The 19,005-nt window shown below is 40.7% G+C and overlaps 1 protein-coding gene across 1 annotated transcript; it reads left to right on the top strand.

Moving 5' to 3' along the window:
* Nucleotides 1–3,804: 3,804 nt before the first annotated feature.
* LOC308379156 (myosin heavy chain, fast skeletal muscle-like) lies at nt 3,805–17,428 on the top strand (the record flags this gene model as incomplete). The annotated part of the gene is made up of 39 exons (XM_080856212.1): nt 3,805–4,008; nt 4,151–4,294; nt 4,386–4,542; nt 4,811–4,838; nt 4,937–5,048; nt 5,135–5,227; nt 5,319–5,382; nt 5,488–5,586; nt 5,688–5,791; nt 5,917–6,055; nt 6,156–6,274; nt 6,606–6,755; nt 6,942–7,112; nt 7,202–7,511; nt 8,573–8,655; nt 8,752–8,839; nt 8,994–9,111; nt 9,196–9,319; nt 9,460–9,596; nt 9,765–10,020; nt 10,188–10,430; nt 10,507–10,683; nt 10,792–10,937; nt 11,021–11,111; nt 11,200–11,589; nt 11,702–11,828; nt 11,908–12,026; nt 12,153–12,349; nt 12,435–12,618; nt 12,827–12,992; nt 13,100–13,224; nt 13,328–13,636; nt 13,826–14,029; nt 14,300–14,425; nt 14,513–14,683; nt 14,763–14,867; nt 15,239–15,334; nt 16,775–16,909; nt 17,405–17,428. 39 exons carry the CDS (start codon nt 3,805–3,807, stop codon nt 17,426–17,428), a joined length of 5,835 nt encoding a protein of 1,944 aa, XP_080712338.1.
* Between the last annotated feature and the right edge of the window lie 1,577 nt (nt 17,429–19,005).

Genomic DNA, 19,005 nt, shown 5'->3' with positions numbered 1-19,005 from the left:
AAAATGAAGAAAACAATAATAAATATAGATTTTATTCTTCACAATTTTCAAACACCTTCCTATGTCCCTGCCTTACTTACATAATTTACCCTACAGCTCTATGATTTATGCTCTGACTAGGCCTACAATTCCAAAATGAAGAAAACAATAATAAATATAGATTGTATTCTTTTTTTATGTTTTTTTTTTTTTTTTAATCCAAAATTGTGTTTCATGTTGGAAACACCCAAACTTATTTTGATAGTACTCAAGATATGATGTGTGTCAATTGAACACACTATAGAACAGTATGATATGTAAAAGTTTTTGATATTACAAATAAATACTGATACTTAAACATTACACTATGTTTGATCTCGTATCGTATGGTATATCCCCATTTCTCCAAAGCATATCTTGATGTGATTTTTTTTTAGCCATATCGCCCAGACCTGCTGGCAAATAAAAACATATCTACAAAAACAATGGCTTAATCATAGAGATTACATGAAGAAAAGCAGTCACCGGGGCCTTTGTCACCCCCAGAAATAATGTCTGGCTGCCCCGTACTATTCTAGGAATGTCATGCTGCAGACAGCCAGGGATTAGATCCGTGGAGGAGGCCTAGTGGACTGCTCACTGTAGTATTAATACCTCCGCCAGAGCACAGCCTGGCTAATTTGATGTTCTTTGTAAATCGTCATTGATGCCTCCAAAAGCAATTGCCAGTGTGTATTGGAAGAATGAATCTGTTGGAGGCGCCGACTCTATCGCATGATCTCACTCAATACAGGTTTATCTTTGTGTGTTTGAGTGAAAGATCATTCGTTTACAAGGGACATAAATTAATGACTGGAAAATGAATGTTAGCTTATGATTTTTAGCTGCATTTATTGCGAATATGCATTCGAAAGCCATCGACATACATGTCAATAACATTCACATAAGGACGTTTATGCAAGTACTGAATGGCTGGAACTACACAGACCACTGCTAGATGTCATTTGAATAACAACATGCTGTATGCCAAAGTACCAGCAGACGGAGCCCTTTACCTTCCTCACCGTGACGAATCACACTGGCATTTTTCTAACACAGCAACTGGGAAATGTATTTTCACAGTTGCAGAATCAAAATGAAGTTGGTGCTGCAGTAACGTTATCTTATATCTGGTTTCACCCATACTATTCGTTATACAATGTGTTGAAAATTCTTTATGTTATCGACCTTTGCCTCCCACTAAGTGGATATGACCGATGACTCGCACCCGACTCACCATGCCGGCGTGAAAGGAAGCCCCCAGCCTACAGGAAGATATCCCTTTGCATTCTTAGCCCACCACGATAAAATGGATTATTGTGAGCTCACTTTATAACTCCTCAAAGCACATTCCTTTTTTCCAGAAGTCAGGTCTAATTGACAGCAGCTGACAAGTAGGCTACATGACATTTGTTTAACTCCTCGTTGTGTCGTCGAGGGTTGATACTCAGCGCATGTGACTCATGGGGGGTCACATTGATGTGGACAGCAACTTGCAGGGCATCCCTTGGAGACGTCAAGGAGGCGACGACAACGATACACAACTTAAATTGTGCATCTCTGTACACCCCTTTAAGTGCATTCTTGGGTGTCAATAATGTTGCTACATTGCATTTTTTTTTTTTAAATTATTAGTATTTGTGCGTGTGTGTGTGTGTGTGTGTGTGTGTGTGTGTGTGTGTGTGTCTTGGTCATTACACGCTGTATAATTGTATCCTTACTCTAAGCCTTCGTAGACCATTCTCATAACTATGTCCCCTCCACTTAATTTCTATTTGAATTTCTTGTTTTTTTGTGATGAAAACACTGAATGAAAAGTTTGGCTACAGATCTCAAATCTATTGTTAGGGTTAGGGTTAGTCCAGTACTATCAACAACCTTGACCATATGAAATACAGTAGCCACAAGTCACTAGGTGTTAATTTATTCATTAACTGATTTGCCATTGCAGACTTACATCAGAGGCCTCTTTATTTTTATCTAACCTAATTGAATATGAGGAACACAGCAGAGGAGTGCACCTGACAGTTCACTCACTTACAAGTTCAACTGCCTTGTTTCATTTTAACTAAAAGTAGAATCGGATACTGTAGTCAATAAATAGTTCACATTTAATAGGATTTTTGTAGAATTTTGATAAACTTTATCAAATATATGTAGGTTACTTAATCAATGTAAGATACTAAAACAAAGGCACTTCTTGGAAAGCCACCTCTATGCTCAGAATAAGAATGAACCCGGCACAGGTGTACTGTCCTACCGTCTGTGTCCTCGACTGAGAAATGTCTTCAGAATGTCAAACAAAAGTTCTCAACTCAGATCAAGAATCACTGAGAATCTAGTGAACACTGGCAGCAGCGATATATTTGGTGGCGGCGGACAGCCTTTGATTTATGGAAAAGAAAACACCAGCTGAACTACACTTCTGCCCCTTCAAACGGAAGGCACTGCTGGGAACGGATTTGTGGAAAGCCCTTCTGAGCCAGGGGTCCCAGATCCAACAAAGCACCATACTGTTTACATACAGCAGACACAGAGGAAGTAGTCTGATGGGTGACTTAGAGGCCTATACAGTATATACCTGAATGATGACCATGGGTCGTAGTGTCATAGAGTGATCAATTTTAGATGGGATTTTATCAATGTGTCCCCCGTTCCTAAGCAATACTGGAATTATTGTCAAAACTTTCATTTCAACAAACATTTATTTGAGTAATGTATGAAGCTGAGGTTAAAGGGTAATGCCATTGTTGCCTAAAGACACCTTTCAGGAAGGTCAAGTGAAGGATGCTTAAGAATGTGGAGGAGAGAGAGGATTGTGACGGCACAGGGGTCGAGTGGGTTAAGTAAGTGTTACCTGTCAGCTCCACAAATAAACTTCTATGTCCCTTTCACCTCCTAAATGACATTGTGCAGGACTGCCCCAATGTATGGAATGCATAGAATGTATGTAGAAAGTAGGATGTTAATAGGAATAAAATATTTACAATCTGTTTACACGCAAAATTACCTTTTCTTGGCATAATAGATTAAATACGATTTCATATATAGCATCAGGCTTTTATACTAAGAGACTACCACAACAGCTTATAGATAACACAGTACAGTGAAGGGGTCTTGAAAGGATGGAAGGCATGTAAAAATAACTCAAGAGTCAATGACTGTCGTCACCAGTTGGTGTTGACACATCCTGTTACCCCTTGAAGATCTGCTGCCGTTTTAAGTACTCAGAAGAAATCGATAATGCGACTTGATTGAGATTTGCATAGTATTACATGCCCAAACATAGCATACGCATATTTGCGTGACAAGCACATTCGTCCTCATAAAAGGGCTACCAGTTCTTCGCGTCCTGCACTGAGGCCCCTGAGATTTTGTGTGAAGGAGGTAAGACCCTACATGTATTACCTACCGATGAAGTTAACCACATATATTCAGTGACTTGAGACTTACATTCATACTGAAACAAGGAAATAATTTTGAAAATAAATGTAAGAGGAATGCAAATGTACGCGGTATGAAAAAGATAGTACAACCAGGATTTATGTTTTAATTTTTGTTTTATGTTTAAATGGTGTGTTTCTCAGCGGAAATCTGTCAGGGAACTTAATAGTGAATCCTTGGAGTGGCTGAAGAGCAGGTAGGGGAAGAAATATTCTATGCCCACTTGAGAAAAAAATGGATTGCAAAGTTAAAGTTAAAAAAATGTAATTACAAAGAGGCAATCAGAATATCTCAAAAGACATTCAAGTTTAATCAAACTATTCTATGCAGTGAACCAGCATCATGAGTTCTGATGCTGAGATGGCCGCGTTCGGCCCGGCCGCCGTATACCTCCGCAAGCCCGAGAAGGAACGAATCGAAGCTCAGACCCGACCTTTCGATGCCAGGACGGCTTGCTTCGTCCCCGACTCCAAGGAGCTGTACATCAGAGGTGTCGTCCAGAACAGAGAAGCTGGCAAAGCAACTGTGAAGACAGAGGCCGGGGAGGTGAGCCTACAGACTTTCCTTTCCACTCACAGAGGATTAAAAAGGTTCCAGCCTCAAGCCTGGACAACAAGGTCTGCGTGTTGTGATAAACAGTTACAGAAAGCAATTGATGTAAGAAATGTAATGTCTGTCTGTGTGGCAGACAGTGACCGTTAAAGACGAGGATTGCCTCCCCATGAACCCACCTAAGTATGACAAGATTGAGGACATGGTGATGATGACCTACCTCAATGAACCATCTGTGCTGTTCAACCTCAAAGAGCGTTACGCAGCCTGGATGATCTATGTAAGTTATTCTGTGTATACTATGTTGAGGAGATCTAAGGAAAGCATAACAGGATATGACTGACCAAAGAAATAATGGACTTTTCCTTCAGACCTACTCTGGGCTGTTCTGTGTCACTGTGAACCCCTACAAGTTCCTCCCAGTGTACGATGCAGCAGTGGTGTCTGCCTACAGAGGCAAGAAGCGCATGGAAGCTCCACCACACATCTTCTCTGTGTCTGATAATGCATACCAGAACATGCTGACAGGTGAGTCCAAACGCATGACCCTAAAAAGGATATTACTGGTCACTTACTGGGAGCATAAACGTACACACGCACACGCACACGCACACACACACATGCACACACACACACACACACACACACACACACACACACACACACATTCATTCACAAAAAGTGACTTAATAATTGTGGTGTACAGAGAGGTTTTATATCACTCCATAAGATGAAAGGTATCAAGAATAAGGAATTTGAAAACCGGTGTTAAACATCTTTGAAATTATATCGACAGATCGTGAGAATCAGTCTGTCCTTATCACGTGAGTCAAATTAATTTGGTTCTTGCAAATTTCTCAACAATCTAACTTGATGTGAGTGTATTGGTGACACTGAATTTATACACTGGTGCCTTCTCTAGTGGAGAATCAGGTGCAGGGAAGACTGTGAACACCAAGCGTGTCATCCAGTACTTTGCAACAATTGCAGTGTCTGGAGACAAAAAGAAGGAGGCTCCTCCTGGCAAAATGCAGGTAAAGTCAGGGATAATGATAATGATAATTGTAAAGAGGAAGTGGGCATTTTTTACTGTACTTTATTAAACCTGTTCCCTTCCCAGGGGACACTGGAAGATCAAATCATTTCAGCCAACCCTCTGCTGGAAGCGTTTGGCAATGCCAAGACAGTGAGGAATGATAACTCCTCACGTTTTGTGAGTAAATTATTTCAGCTACTTCACTAACTTAAGTCAAACAGCCCAAAAGGAAAAGAATGAAGGTAATTATTTCTTTCTTGTTTAATAGGGCAAATTTATCAGAATTCACTTTGGAACAACAGGAAAACTGTCCTCCGCAGATATTGAAACATGTAAGTCTGGTTCTTTTGTATTGGTATTATAATTATTTTATTTGTGAGTTAAAAATATTTCATTTTCTGGCAAATAAATGTCTGAAATATCTTTTGTTTACTAAGATTTGTTAGAGAAGTCCAGAGTGACATTTCAGCTTTTAGAGGAAAGAAGTTACCACATATTCTATCAAATCATGACGAACCTCAAGCCAGAGCTTATTGGTAGGTTTAATCACAATGTTAGGTATATGTTTTTATTACCGCATTGAAGATGTGCACTATATCTTCCCATTTTCACTTTGAACTTCTTCGTCTTATTCCAGAAATGCTGCTCATTACTACCAACCCCTATGACTTCCCTCTCATCAGCCAGGGTCAGATCACAGTCGCAAGCATTGATGACAGGGAGGAGCTGGTTGCTACAGATGTGTGTATTTGCATGGCTTCCCATATGAACCATTTGGTGTCTGTTTACTTTAGTTTGTTTCTACAGTTTTCCCAAATGATCTTAAATTATTCCAAATTATAACGGCTCTGGCCCTGTTCTTTAAGACTGCAATAGATGTGCTGGGCTTCACTTCCGATGAGAAAGCCGCAATCTACAAGCTGACAGGAGCTGTGTTGCATTATGGGTGCTTGAAGTTCAAACAGAAGCAGAGAGAGGAGCAGGCTGAACCAGATGGCACTGAGGGTAAAACCTTACCGCTCTTTCACAGTAGTGATTGTCATACTTCTCTTGTATGTGCCGCTGTTCAGTCTGAATGTTTCGTCCTTGGGTGTTTGTTTTCCAGTGGCTGACAAAGTCGCCTACCTCATGGGCCTGAACTCTGCTGACCTGCTCAAAGCTCTATGCTACCCCAGAGTTAAAGTTGGAAATGAATTTGTCACAAAGGGACAGAATGTCCAACAGGTATACAAGTCCTCCATGAATACATTCACTGCTCTTTAGATGTAATCAGTTTTTTTTTTCTGGAAATGGAAAATCTCTTAAATGACATCTTGAATGGCAATGTTTTGATTCTGAATTGCCTATTATATGCCAGAGGCCCAGCATTGTGCAAAAACCTTCTGCCAGATAATTACGGAAAGGTTGTGCATTTCAAATAGACGTATAGTTCAAAGGGCCAAGCTATTTAACAGAATGAGTTCAAGTTCAAATATTTTTTAAGCTTCACCCTTCCCTCAATTATGTGTGTGTTCCCCCAGAAATATTATAATTCAGTGAAATATTCCCTTTTCAGGTGGTCAACTCAGTTGGTGCCTTAGCAAAATCTGTTTATGAGAAAATGTTCCTGTGGATGGTTATACGGATTAACCAAATGCTGGACACCAAGCAACCCAGACAATTCTACATTGGTGTGCTTGACATTGCTGGATTTGAAATCTTTGATGTAAGAAACATCTAAGTGTAATCTTTTGAATCTGGGATTTTCACATATAGATCAATTAGAAGCATTTTAACAACAGTGGATCTATATTTTAGTCTATATGAATGTTTACAGACTTAACACTTTATTTTCTGTTCTAGTATGAAAGGATTTGTATTACTAATTTGCTGTTCATTTGTTTTCATACAGTACAACAGCTTGGAACAGTTGTGTATCAACTTCACCAATGAGAAGCTGCAACAGTTTTTCAATCACCACATGTTCGTGTTGGAACAAGACGAATATAAAAAGGAAGGCATAGATTGGGAATTTATTGACTTTGGAATGGATTTGGCTGCCTGCATTGAGCTTATTGAGAAGGTAGTACATTCACATGTCTTTAGTAATTATTATTGAAATTTCATATCATGAGCCTTACTAGTGAGAATACTTGTCTTCCACTTTCCTAGCCAATGGGGATCTTCTCAATTCTTGAGGAAGAGTGTATGTTCCCAAAGGCGTCCGACACCTCTTTCAAAAACAAGCTGTATGACCAACATCTTGGCAAGAACAGTGCCTTTCAGAAGCCCAAGGTTGTCAAAGGCAAAGCCGAGGCCCACTTCACCCTGCTCCACTACGCAGGCACAGTGGATTACAGCCTCACCGGCTGGCTGGATAAGAACAAGGACCCGTTAAACGAGTCCGTCGTGCAGCTCTACCAGAAATCCTCAGTCAAGCTGCTCTCATTGCTCTATGCATCCTTTGCTCCTGTAGAAGCAGGTACGATTGGTTGACATTTACATTTATAGTTAACCATTTAGCAAACGCTTTTGTCCAAAGCGACGTACAAGGGAGACAACAGTCAAGCTCCGGCAATAGAGACCTACGCTGCGTCTCAATAGTCTTAAAAGTAAGAGAGCTGTCTTTCTACCTTGGTGTCTCGTCCAGACAGCTGTCTTGCGCGAGGTTATTTTTAAGGGTGAGATTATTCAAAAAAACGTTGTTTACGAACTTTCTTTTATGACGTTGGTATGCTGAAAGAACGTAGGTTACTTACGTACCTTACGTAGCTAACTTACGTAGGCTAACGTACTGATGTTAGAAACTTGGCTTACTGATGCCTCGCAAATCACATCAACCATTATTGCTGGTTACAATAATGGTGTTATTGATATTGCAGTGTCTATTTCTCTGTAACTTTTGAAAAATCTAAGCGCGAAAACGAAAAATGTTCATTTACATACAAAACACGACCGTCAGCAGAGTTTAGTCCGCCATCTTTGTTTACATTTTTCAGTTGCTGGAGGGTCTTGGCGCTCAGATTTGTGGGTAATAGACAGCATCGAGGCTACATCGGTGGTACTTTGAAAAATGACCGTTATGTGACGTATTTTAAGGTATCGTATAACCCAGAAGAAAATAATTAAGCGAATTGGGACGGTCCTTCCTTCTCTTATTTAAGAGAGGAAGGTAGTAAGACAGCAATTTAAGACTATTGAGACGGAGCCCTAGTGTAACAATAAATACTACTTTACATAAGAGATAGAAAGACAAAATTAAAAAGAAAGAGAAGAGAAGGAATGTAACTGCTGTAAGTGCAAGTTAAGCACTAGTCGAAGTTCCAGTTAGGAGGGGAGTGCCAGTTGGGGAGAATACAGTAGTGTTGAATAGTGAGGAGTTTGGGAACTTTTTGAAAATGTGCACTGAATGATAATTAACTTAAATGTATTGTTGTTTATTATTTCTTTCATAAAAATGTATAACAATACATGTTAACAAATACACAATCATTATTTTAATGGAATAATATGTGTGATTGTTTTGTTTGTTTGTTCCTGAAGAGGGTGGTGCTGGAGGTGGTGACAAAAAAAAGGCAGCCAAGAAGAAGGGAGGCTCCTTCCAGACAGTCTCAGCAGTTTTCAGGGTAAACCTGCACCACACAACCCAGCTCCATAACTCACTGAAGCCTTTTAAAGTCCTGCTTACTGATTTTCACTAATGGCCTAATGACTACCCACAGGAGAATCTTGGCAAACTGATGACTAACTTAAGGTGCACACATCCTCACTTTGTGCGATGTCTGATTCCCAATGAAGTAAAAACTCCAGGTAAGTGAGTTTAAACATCATAACACCACCACAGAACCGCTGAAGCACTCTGTGAGAGAATATTACTTATAGCCGATAGACAATTTTGGCATGCTCTGTTTGTGTGCTAAATGATGCAAAACCATCTTATGTTTGCCCATTGAATTCCTGACAGGGATCATGGATAATAATCTCGTCATCCACCAGCTGCGCTGTAATGGTGTGCTGGAAGGCATCAGAATCTGCCGGAAGGGTTTCCCCAGCAGAATCCTGTATGCTGACTTCAAGCAGAGGTAAATGAACCATGTGCTCAATCGCTCTCAGCGAAACACATCTACAGGCATCCTGCTCATTGCTACTTTCATGGGTCCAAACAGGTACAGAATACTGAATGCCAGCGCCATCCCAGAGGGCCAGTTCATTGATGGCAAGAAGGCTTCAGAGAAGCTTTTAGGATCCATTGATGTTGACCATACGCAGTTGCGTTTTGGGTACACCAAGGTAGCAACATACTAGAGTGCACCATAAACAGATAAAGATAAAATGTATAATGATAGTAAGCATTTTTGTCTGTGTAAACGAGTTTGCATGCAGTCTTACAATGGTGAATGAATGAGTGCCTATGGGGATGGGGAATGCAGGTGTTTTTCAAAGCGGGTCTGCTGGGCACACTCGAGGAGATGCGGGACGAGAAGCTGGTCAACCTGGTGATGGGCACTCAAGCCCTGTGCCGTGCCTACCTCATGAGGACCGAATACGCCAAGATGACTTCCAGCAAGTAATGTGCTCAAACACGTTTACGTTTACTAAATGTTTTTACACTGTATGCAACAGAACTAATACTAACACTAAGGACAATGGCCTCAGCTCGTTAAAACATATAAAAGCCTATACAAACAATATTAATATCTATCAGAATGATCTTTTGTCTTCTTTTTTTCTAAAGGGATGCTGTGTATACCTTGCAATACAACCTTCGGTCATTCATGAACGTGAAAAACTGGCCATGGATGAAGCTCTACTTCAAGATCAAGCCGCTGCTGAAGAGCGCAGAGACGGAGAAGGAGATGGTAACCATGAAAGAGGACTTTGTCAAGTGCAAGGAGGACCTGGTCAAGCAGGAGACAAAGAGGAAGGAGGTGGAGGAAAAGATGGTCTCCCTGGTGCAGGAAAAGAATGACCTGCTCTTACAGATCCAGGCTGTAAGCACATAACTATTTTTAGAAGCTTCAGAAAATGAAAATATTATTTCTACTAACTTTTTTGTGTGTACTTGATCATTTACTCAAGGGATGTTGAACTCCCCTTGAATTTGAATTTAATTATATATTTCCTCTTCATAACTTTCTTACCTGATGCTGAATGTCAGAGAGCAGATCATCTAGCTGATTCTGAGGAGAGATGTGAGGGTCTGATTAAAAGTAAGATCCTGTTCGAGGCCAAACTCAAAGAGCAGACCGAGAGGCTTGAAGACGAAGAGGAGGTCAACGCGGAGCTCACAGCCAAGAAAAGGAAACTGGAGGATGAGTGTTCTGAGCTAAAGAAAGACATGGATGACCTTGAGATCACCTTGGCCAAAGTGGAAAAAGAAAAGCATGCCACTGAAAATAAGGTGTGTACTTTTAAACTGCAACTACACTTAAATGAATAAGTTGCCAACAATTGTTAATTTGTGGAAATATTTACAGGTGAAAAATCTGGTAGAAGAGATCTCAGTTCAAGATGAGAGTATTACCAAACTGACTAAAGAGAAGAAAGCCCTCCAAGAGGCACACCAGCAGACTCTGGATGACCTTCAAGTTGAAGAAGACAAAGTCAACAGCTTGACAAAAGCTAAAACTAAACTTGAACAACAAGTGGATGATGTGAGTGTGATACACTATAACTATCTGTATTATAGTGATGATTACGTTGATGTATTCATGGATTTGAGCAAATGCAGTGTTTGTAATGGACTTTAATGTGTACAACAGCTTGAAGGTTCCCTGGAGCAAGAGAAGAAGCTCCGCATGGACCTAGAAAGAGGAAAGAGGAAGCTGGAAGGAGATCTGAAACTGACCCAAGAATCCGTAATGGACCTGGAGAATGACAAACTACAGTCAGAGGAAAAACTCAAGAAGTAAGATCAGGTTTGGCTTATATTCAGTATGTCCAGATATGTGAAATTGCTTCATGCAACTGAACATGAATCATTTTTTGTAGAAAAGAGTTTGAAACAAATCAGTTACTCACCAAAATTGAGGATGAACAAATGATGGTGTCTCAACTTCAAAAGAAGTTAAAGGAGCTTCAGGTAATGACTGGACACTTCTTTCGAAAGTAACAATATTAAGATGTTTTGCCTCATCTTTGGCCCTAAATTACTTTATTTGCCTCTTAAGGCCCGCACTGAAGAACTCGAGGAGGAGATTGAGGCTGATCGTGCAGTCCGAGCCAAAGTGGAGAAGCAGAGGGCTGATCTTTCCAGGGAGCTGGAGGAGATCAGTGAGAGGCTGGAGGAGGCCGGTGGTGCCACTGCGGCCCAGATCGAGATGAACAAGAAGCGGGAGACCGAGTGCCACAAGCTTCGGAGAGACCTAGAGGAGTCCACTCTGCACCATGAGGCCACCGCAGCAGCCCTGCGCAAGAAGCAGGCTGACAGCATGGCTGAGCTGGGGGAGCAGATCGACAACCTGCAGAGGATCAAGCAGAAGCTGGAGAAGGAGAAGAGTGAATGCAAGATGGAAATTGATGACTTGGCCAGCAACATGGAATCTGTGGCAAAGGCCAAGGTAGGGTTAAACATTGAAAATTATTTTAATGTTGCTTTCCTGCTACCATGATACAAATTAACTAACCATACTGTGTGTCACTTTTTCTTTTCTGATGGTGTTTTAAAAACAGGTAAACCTGGAGAAAATGTGCCGCACATTTGAAGACCAGCTCATTGAAATCAAGACTAAAAATGAAGAGGGCATGAGGCAGATCAATGACCTGAGTTCTCAGAAAGCTCGTCTGCAAACAGAAAATGGTAATGGTCAAGAAATCACTTCCTCTGTCTTCCATGAAATACCGAGAGAGGCTAATGTAAAAATGTTCTTGATACACAGGGGAGTTCTCACGCCAGCTTGAGGAAAGAGAAAGTCTGATCTCTCAGCTGACCAGAGGCAAACTGGTCTACACACAGCAGTTAGATGAGCTAAAAAGACAGCTAGAAGAAGAGTCAAAGGTAATTGCTTTGACAATGCATCTTTGTATTGATTCATTCAGAAGAATACATATATATATATATCCAAAGGAACAAGTAAGAAGATGACCTGTAATAGTATGATTTTATCATTACGTCACTTAACAGGCCAAGAATGCCCTGGCCCATGCTCTGCAGTCGTGTCGCCATGACTGCGACCTCCTGCGGGAGCAGTTTGAGGAAGAGCAGGAGGCCAAATCTGAGATGCAGCGCAGCACTTCCAAGGCCAATGGCGAGGTGGCACAATGGAGAACCAAATACGAGACGGATGCCGTGCAGCGCACCGACGAACTCGAAGAGGCCAAGTAATTTGACCACTAAGCCTTGGGATGTTCATAGCTTATTGCACGAAGCCAAACATGGTAAAACAATTTGCTCCCCTTTCCATAGGAAAAAACTTGCCCAACGTCTCCAAGAGGCCGAGGAGCAAATCGAAGCGGCAAATGCTAAATGTGCCTCCCTGGAGAAAACCAAGCAGAGGTTGCAGAGTGAGATAGAAGATCTCATGATTGATGTAGAGAAAGCCAACAGCATGGCTGGCAACCTGGACAAGAGGCAGAGGAACTTTGATAAGGTTCTCAGCACGTGTCTATTTATAGTTGCTGTTTGTGACAATACAGAAGAATCTCTACTCTACTGCATTTCAGAAATATATAATGTTCAGGCAGTACAGAGGTTCTAAATATGTACTGGTGTAACTCACTGATACTGTTGTCTTAGCTGTTTTTCACTCTATTTACAGGACAGCAGGCATTATCTAATACATGTGTGTCCAATGATAGGTTCTTGCTGAGTGGAAGCAGAAGTATGAGGAATGCCAGGCGGAGCTGGAGGGTTCCCTAAAAGAGGTCCGAACACTCAGCACCGAGCTTTTCAAAATGAAGAACTCGTACGAGGAGGCCCTTGACCACCTTGAGACCTTGAAACGTGAAAATAAGAACCTCCAACGTGAGTAACAAGGAATCGAGTGATCTTCAATTGCATTTGTGGAAAAATTCCAAGGGACAAAGGAAATTGTGAGTCTTCCCCTGACGTTGGTTGTTTTCACTAAACAGAGGAGATCTCAGACCTGGCAGAGCAGGTAGGAGAGAGTGGAAAGAGCATCCATGAGCTCGAGAAAGCCAGGAAACAGATTGCAACAGAAAAATCTGACATCCAAGGAGCACTGGAGGAAGCTGAGGTAAGAACCGTTCATTATTGCCCAATTATGACACGACTATCATGTGCCAGTATGTTGTGTGTGTTATTTCCTATATACCTGAATATGCTGACCTGTACCTCAGGCAACCCTGGAGCATGAAGAGTCTAAGATCCTTCGTGTGCAGCTGGAACTGAACCAGGTGAAGTCTGAGGTTGATCGAAAGATCGCTGAGAAGGACGAGGAGATGGAGCAGCTGAAGAGGAGCAGCCAGAGGATCATTGACACCCTGCAGAACACCCTGGACTCTGAGGTCAGGAGCAGGAACGATGCCCTGAGAGTCAAGAAGAAGATGGAGGGTGATCTAAATGAGATGGAGATTCAGCTGAGTCATGCCAACCGCCAGGCAGCTGAAGCACAAAAGCAACTGAGAAATGTTCAGGGACAGCTTAAGGTAGAAAGCCTCCTATGGGTTTTGTTTATTTTCATGACGAATTTGTGCATTTTCTACATGAAAAGATATTATTGAAACTTTCCTTGTTGAAAAGAAAGAAATACAACCCTCAAAACAGCAATGACATTCTAGTTGATATACTAAACACATCATTCTAATTCTGAGACAAATATTTTGTTTATTCTGAAGGACATTCAAGTTCATCTGGACGATGCTCTAAGAGAACAGGAGGATATGAAGGAGCAGGTTGGCATGACAGAGCGCAGGGCTAACCTCATGCAGGCTGAAATCGAGGAACTCCGCGTTGCCCTTGAGCAAACCGAACGAGGTCGCAAAGTGGCCGAGCAAGAGCTGCTTGATGCCAGCGAGCGAGTGGCCCTCCTGCACTCTCAGGTGGGTCAGATGGGGGTGTTTTGCACACCGAATGAGAGAGCGTAATGAATGAAGGCTTTTCTAAATATTCTACATCTAAGATGATGAGGACACATGTTCCAATACAGCCTGTCTGTGCGGTTCATTTCTCCTTGTTATTTCGATCTTTTGAACATGAACTAAAATTATGAGTTGTATAAGTTCCACTTAGTAAGACTATGCTTTCCACAAACGTTTGGTTCTTACCAGCCAGTCAGTCATTTTAATCCAACACTGTCTTTTTAATTTAAGAACACAAGTCTGCTGAACACAAAGAAGAAGCTTGAAGCTGACTTGGTTCAAATGCAGAGTGAAATTGAGGATTCTGCTCACGAAGCCAGGAATGCTGAGGAGAAGGCTAAGAAAGCCATCACAGATGTAAACTTCCTGTCTGTCACAGTTTCACCCACAAAAATAATCACTGAAATTACAAATGAATGACATCCTATTGTTGCTTCTGTAAAGGCTGCTATGATGGCTGAGGAGCTAAAGAAGGAACAGGACACCTGTGCTCACCTGGAGAGGATGAAGAAGAACCTGGAGGTCACTGTCAAGGACCTGCAGCATCGCCTGGATGAAGCAGAGAACCTGGCCATGAAGGGTGGGAAAAAACAACTTCAGAAACTGGAAACAAGGGTTCGTATGTTATCCTATGCACTACATGGCTCAGCAGGTAAGCGTGATGACATCTTAATCTCAGCTGTGGTGATTTCAGGTGCGGGAGTTAGAGAGCGAGCTGGATGCTGAGCAGAAGCGTGGAGTTGAAGCCATTAAGGGGTATCGCAAATATGAGAGGAGGGTGAAGGAGCTCACCTACCAGGTCTAGACCACTTTATTTTCCCTTTCTCTTCTACCTCTAGACTAGCTGAAATTGCCCAGTACATCAGCATCTACAGTTGAGGGTGCTGTGGGTGCTGATCTAGTCTACAAATGAATGCATTTTGTAGTTCTTTACTGGTTGATATGATAGAGATGTATTTTAATTAGTGTGATTTTTTCAAGATTATACATTTTTTTTCTGTGGGATAGTACTCAGTATTAAAATAATTGAATATGCCATTTAATGAGTTTTTAGCAGATGGATCAGTGAGATGACAGTATCTTTTCAAATGAGAAGAATTAAATAAATGTTTACTGCCTGAAATCTGTACCTTTCGCATGGGGAGTACGTGTGTCTGTGTTGCATTGCAGTCTGAAGAGGACAAGAAGAATGGGAACAGACTGCAGAATCTGGTGGACAAACTCCAGAACAAAGTGAAAGCCTACAAGAGACAGGCTGAAGAAGCTGTAAGTCAAACACATTACGCCAAGGGCGTAGGTTTGGTCTCAGCATTGGTAGGGACACTGCCCGGCAGACCCCCCCCCCACCCCACCCCCACCCCCACCATAAATTAAAAAATGTAGTTGATGTTATATTTAACAGGCAAACTTTATTAGAATATATTAACATTTGTGTACTACTAACTTGTGGAACTTGGAACTGATTTAAACATAATAAGAATAATAAACCCTTAGTTTAAATTAAAAAAATAACGTTCTCCACATTTCTTGACACCACATGTTTTTGTTTGCTTTTTTTTTTTGCTTTTTGGATATCCCAAACATGAGTAAGACCTCATCTGAAGCCCTGATGGTCCAGCTGCTTCTTCCTCAACCTGCACTACATCTGCACTGGATTTCTTAGTTTCCTGAATGCATTTCAAAATATTGCCTTAATGAACAAAATTTCCTAATGAGAAGTACATGCAGTGCATTTGTTTGTTCTGAAATTAATTTGTAATATGTAGGTAAATGGTTCAGGTTTTATGGAGCTGTACTAAGCCTTCATCATCTGGATTGCAGTGCATTGAAATAATGTATTCATGAATTATATGCTACATACATTTGGGCATCCCAATTGATTGCACCTTTTTACTACCTTCAAGTATAACATGTATTCTCAAAATAGCCAGTGTGATTGATTACATTCATGGGTAAAATTGTCTAAACAGGGTAGGGTAGCTTATCCTTCTGGCTTCAACAAGACGAGATGTAATGCAAGCTAAAGTAACATGCCCTACACAATAAGAACTTTCAAAACATGTTTCCATTGTACAATGGGTGGCGATTTAGGGCTAGCAGCTTTGCAATGTGGGTAGTTTTCCGACTAGCTAACTAACAGCGACCTGGGCTTTTTGATAGCTCTATATGGTGGAAAAAACTTCTGGCATCTCTTTTCTTTTTAGGTGGCTTTTCAGAGCACAAAAGGGTCAAAATATCAATGCTGAGACCAAATGAAATACTGATATGAGGCGTTATTATTTCCTGGCGAATTTAGTAGCTTACCGTATCAGACTACTAGCAGCACTCTTTCAGGATTCACGTAGTGTTTCTAACTCTGCCACTTCAGCCAATTAAATGACATCATCTTGTCTCTCAGCTCGAGGGCGCATTGGAAAACTTAGAAATGTATTTATAACTATTCTGGGCGACGAACATTGTATTGATAATAATACGAATGAGTTTGCAAATATATTGTGCAAAATGATTTTTTTTCTCAAATTAACAAAATATTGGTAGGGACTTTTTTGTCTTTCCCAAACTTCTATGCAAACCTACGCCCTTGCATTACGCACAAGATATATGCAGATACACACACACACATTATGTCTGAACGGAAGTGATACACTGACAGAACTCTTTCCTAATGCTTTTGTTTGTTTGTTTGTTTTTGTTCTTTATTTTCAGGAGGAGCAGGCCAACACTCACCTGACTCGCTCCAGGAAAGTGCAGCACGAGCTGGAGGAAGCTCAGGAGAGGGCCGATATTGCCGAGTCCCAGGTCAACAAGATGAGAGCCAAAAGCAGAGACATGGGACCCAAGGTGAGCAGGGATATAAGTAGATTTGGCTTCCACCTTTAGGTGTGTATAACAAATACATGTATTTGAACCTTCATTGGTAGCAGTACTGTTACTAAACAAAGAGAGAGAGAAGAAAAGGATTTTTTATTCTGAATGAGCTTTTTCTATCCCATATAAATTTGTCCCATTTAAGTTTCATAGAAATACCTAATTCCTGAAGAGCGAATTAGCAGCAATAATGTTATAGATTTAAAATCAATTAAGATATACATATATATATACTGTATATTCTCTCAGTAACATCTCTGACATAAAAAGCAAAATGCTTTTGTTTGCTTTGCTATTTCTCTTTCTCATTATTCATATTGTGTGTTCAATGTGACTTTGTTCTGTACTATTAGAATAACTCTCTGATGGAATTGAGTTATACTACAGCATCATTATAAGAGTCCAAATCATCTTCTTGTTCTAAGAAGGTTTATGTGAGTTGCTGTTGTGCTTTATTTGTTTTGACAGGCACCAGAGGGACAAGGAGATTAGCAAAGACAGAGATAATATCTTTGCCTCTCAGGATGGACAAGAAAAAAAGCAAAGAGATATTCATTATGTTGTATTCAGCAAATGAAACACGGTCTTGGGCATGGAGATATTATGATACAGCCCTTGCCTTTGGTGTTTTCATCAAACCCGGTCTTTTGTATTGCACATAATACATATAAACCAATACAACCAATCATTTCAGTTCAAAAAGAGTGCAAATGTGCCCGAGTCCAACACAATGGAATCATTCGCACCCCATAATGTCATCTAATATTATCAAATAATGTCTTTGCATGTGTTGCATATATTTGTTTGCCATCTTTGGTTGCCCTGAATGTTTCCCTCAATATCTCCCTAGTTTATACTGAACTGTTTATACTGAATACTGACCTCTAATACTCTAATACTTTAAACCGCAACTGAAACAAAATGACAGGACACCACTCATTAAATAATTTAACATTAGCATCTATTAATGACAAAGCGCTCTGCCATTAGTATTTGACTTTCTCATTTAAATGTCATCAATAAATCAAGTATCAGTAGCAGTCTTGTGTTATTTTGTTCGTTCTCAATTTATTTTGATCAATGTTCATAATTCTTCCTACACCACAATAAAAATCACTCTCAGCAGTTTCACCTTACCTCTTCAAGATGACACTGTGGGTCTATAGGTGTCAAAGCCTACTCTGCATACATACGCATATCCTAGTGATAACCTCGCTGCCATGCAATTCCCTCTCACAGACTGCAGGCAGAACAACGCTGCCCCATACGGGATCAACTTTTGGCTATATTTGAACTCGAGTGCTCCTTGCTCAAGTTCCATTCCCCATCATATGTGTGGATTATCCCGTATTTACACCATGTTCAAAATGTTGGACTGATTTAGATGCTTATGAGAGGATTATCATGAGCTCCCCCCCCCCCGCCTTTACTCTGTAGGTCACTCCGTGTCCCTTGTGAGTTTTTCCCCTCGGATGTTGGATGCCATGCACCAAGCCAAGTAGCACATAGTTGTGGTTGTTTGTTCCATGAGGGCAGGAGCAGTACAATATGATGTGGCAATATACCCTAAAACAGGACGTTTTCTTTCCAATAAACACCTGTATTACAGGTGCAAAGAAAGAATGTTCAAAATGTAGCAGAAAACTCATTTTAAAAGTGAACTGACAAGGTATTCCCGTAGGCACCGAAACTTTAATAATTTTAGATCAGATTTCTCTCTCTCTCAATCCCTCCGCTTCCCGGGCTGCTAGTCAGATACAGATTGAAGAAACTCTGTGATAGATTACGATTTAATTTAGATTGGCTGATTCCAGAAATAGATGAGCATGCAACTGTAGCGGTGGTTTAGTAAAATATTTAGGTCTGGTTCTATTTTTATATTTTCTCTCAACATAGCTTAGCTTTACCGATGCATGTTACATTCAAATCCTTTATTAAACCTTTATTACTGTAATATACACACAGCAAGTCAAACACAGCAAATACACATAAAATACTCACACTTCATAACCAAACTAATGTAGCAGTTGCCTTACAACCAATTATTTCAGAGTTCGAGATATAAAGAC

The sequence above is a fragment of the Sprattus sprattus genome (assembly GCF_963457725.1).
Source record: "Sprattus sprattus genome assembly, chromosome: 18".
Taxonomy (NCBI): domain Eukaryota; kingdom Metazoa; phylum Chordata; class Actinopteri; order Clupeiformes; family Clupeidae; genus Sprattus; species Sprattus sprattus.
The sequence above is the reverse complement of the archived record's forward strand: the minus strand, read 5'-3'. Positions and strand labels throughout refer to the sequence as shown.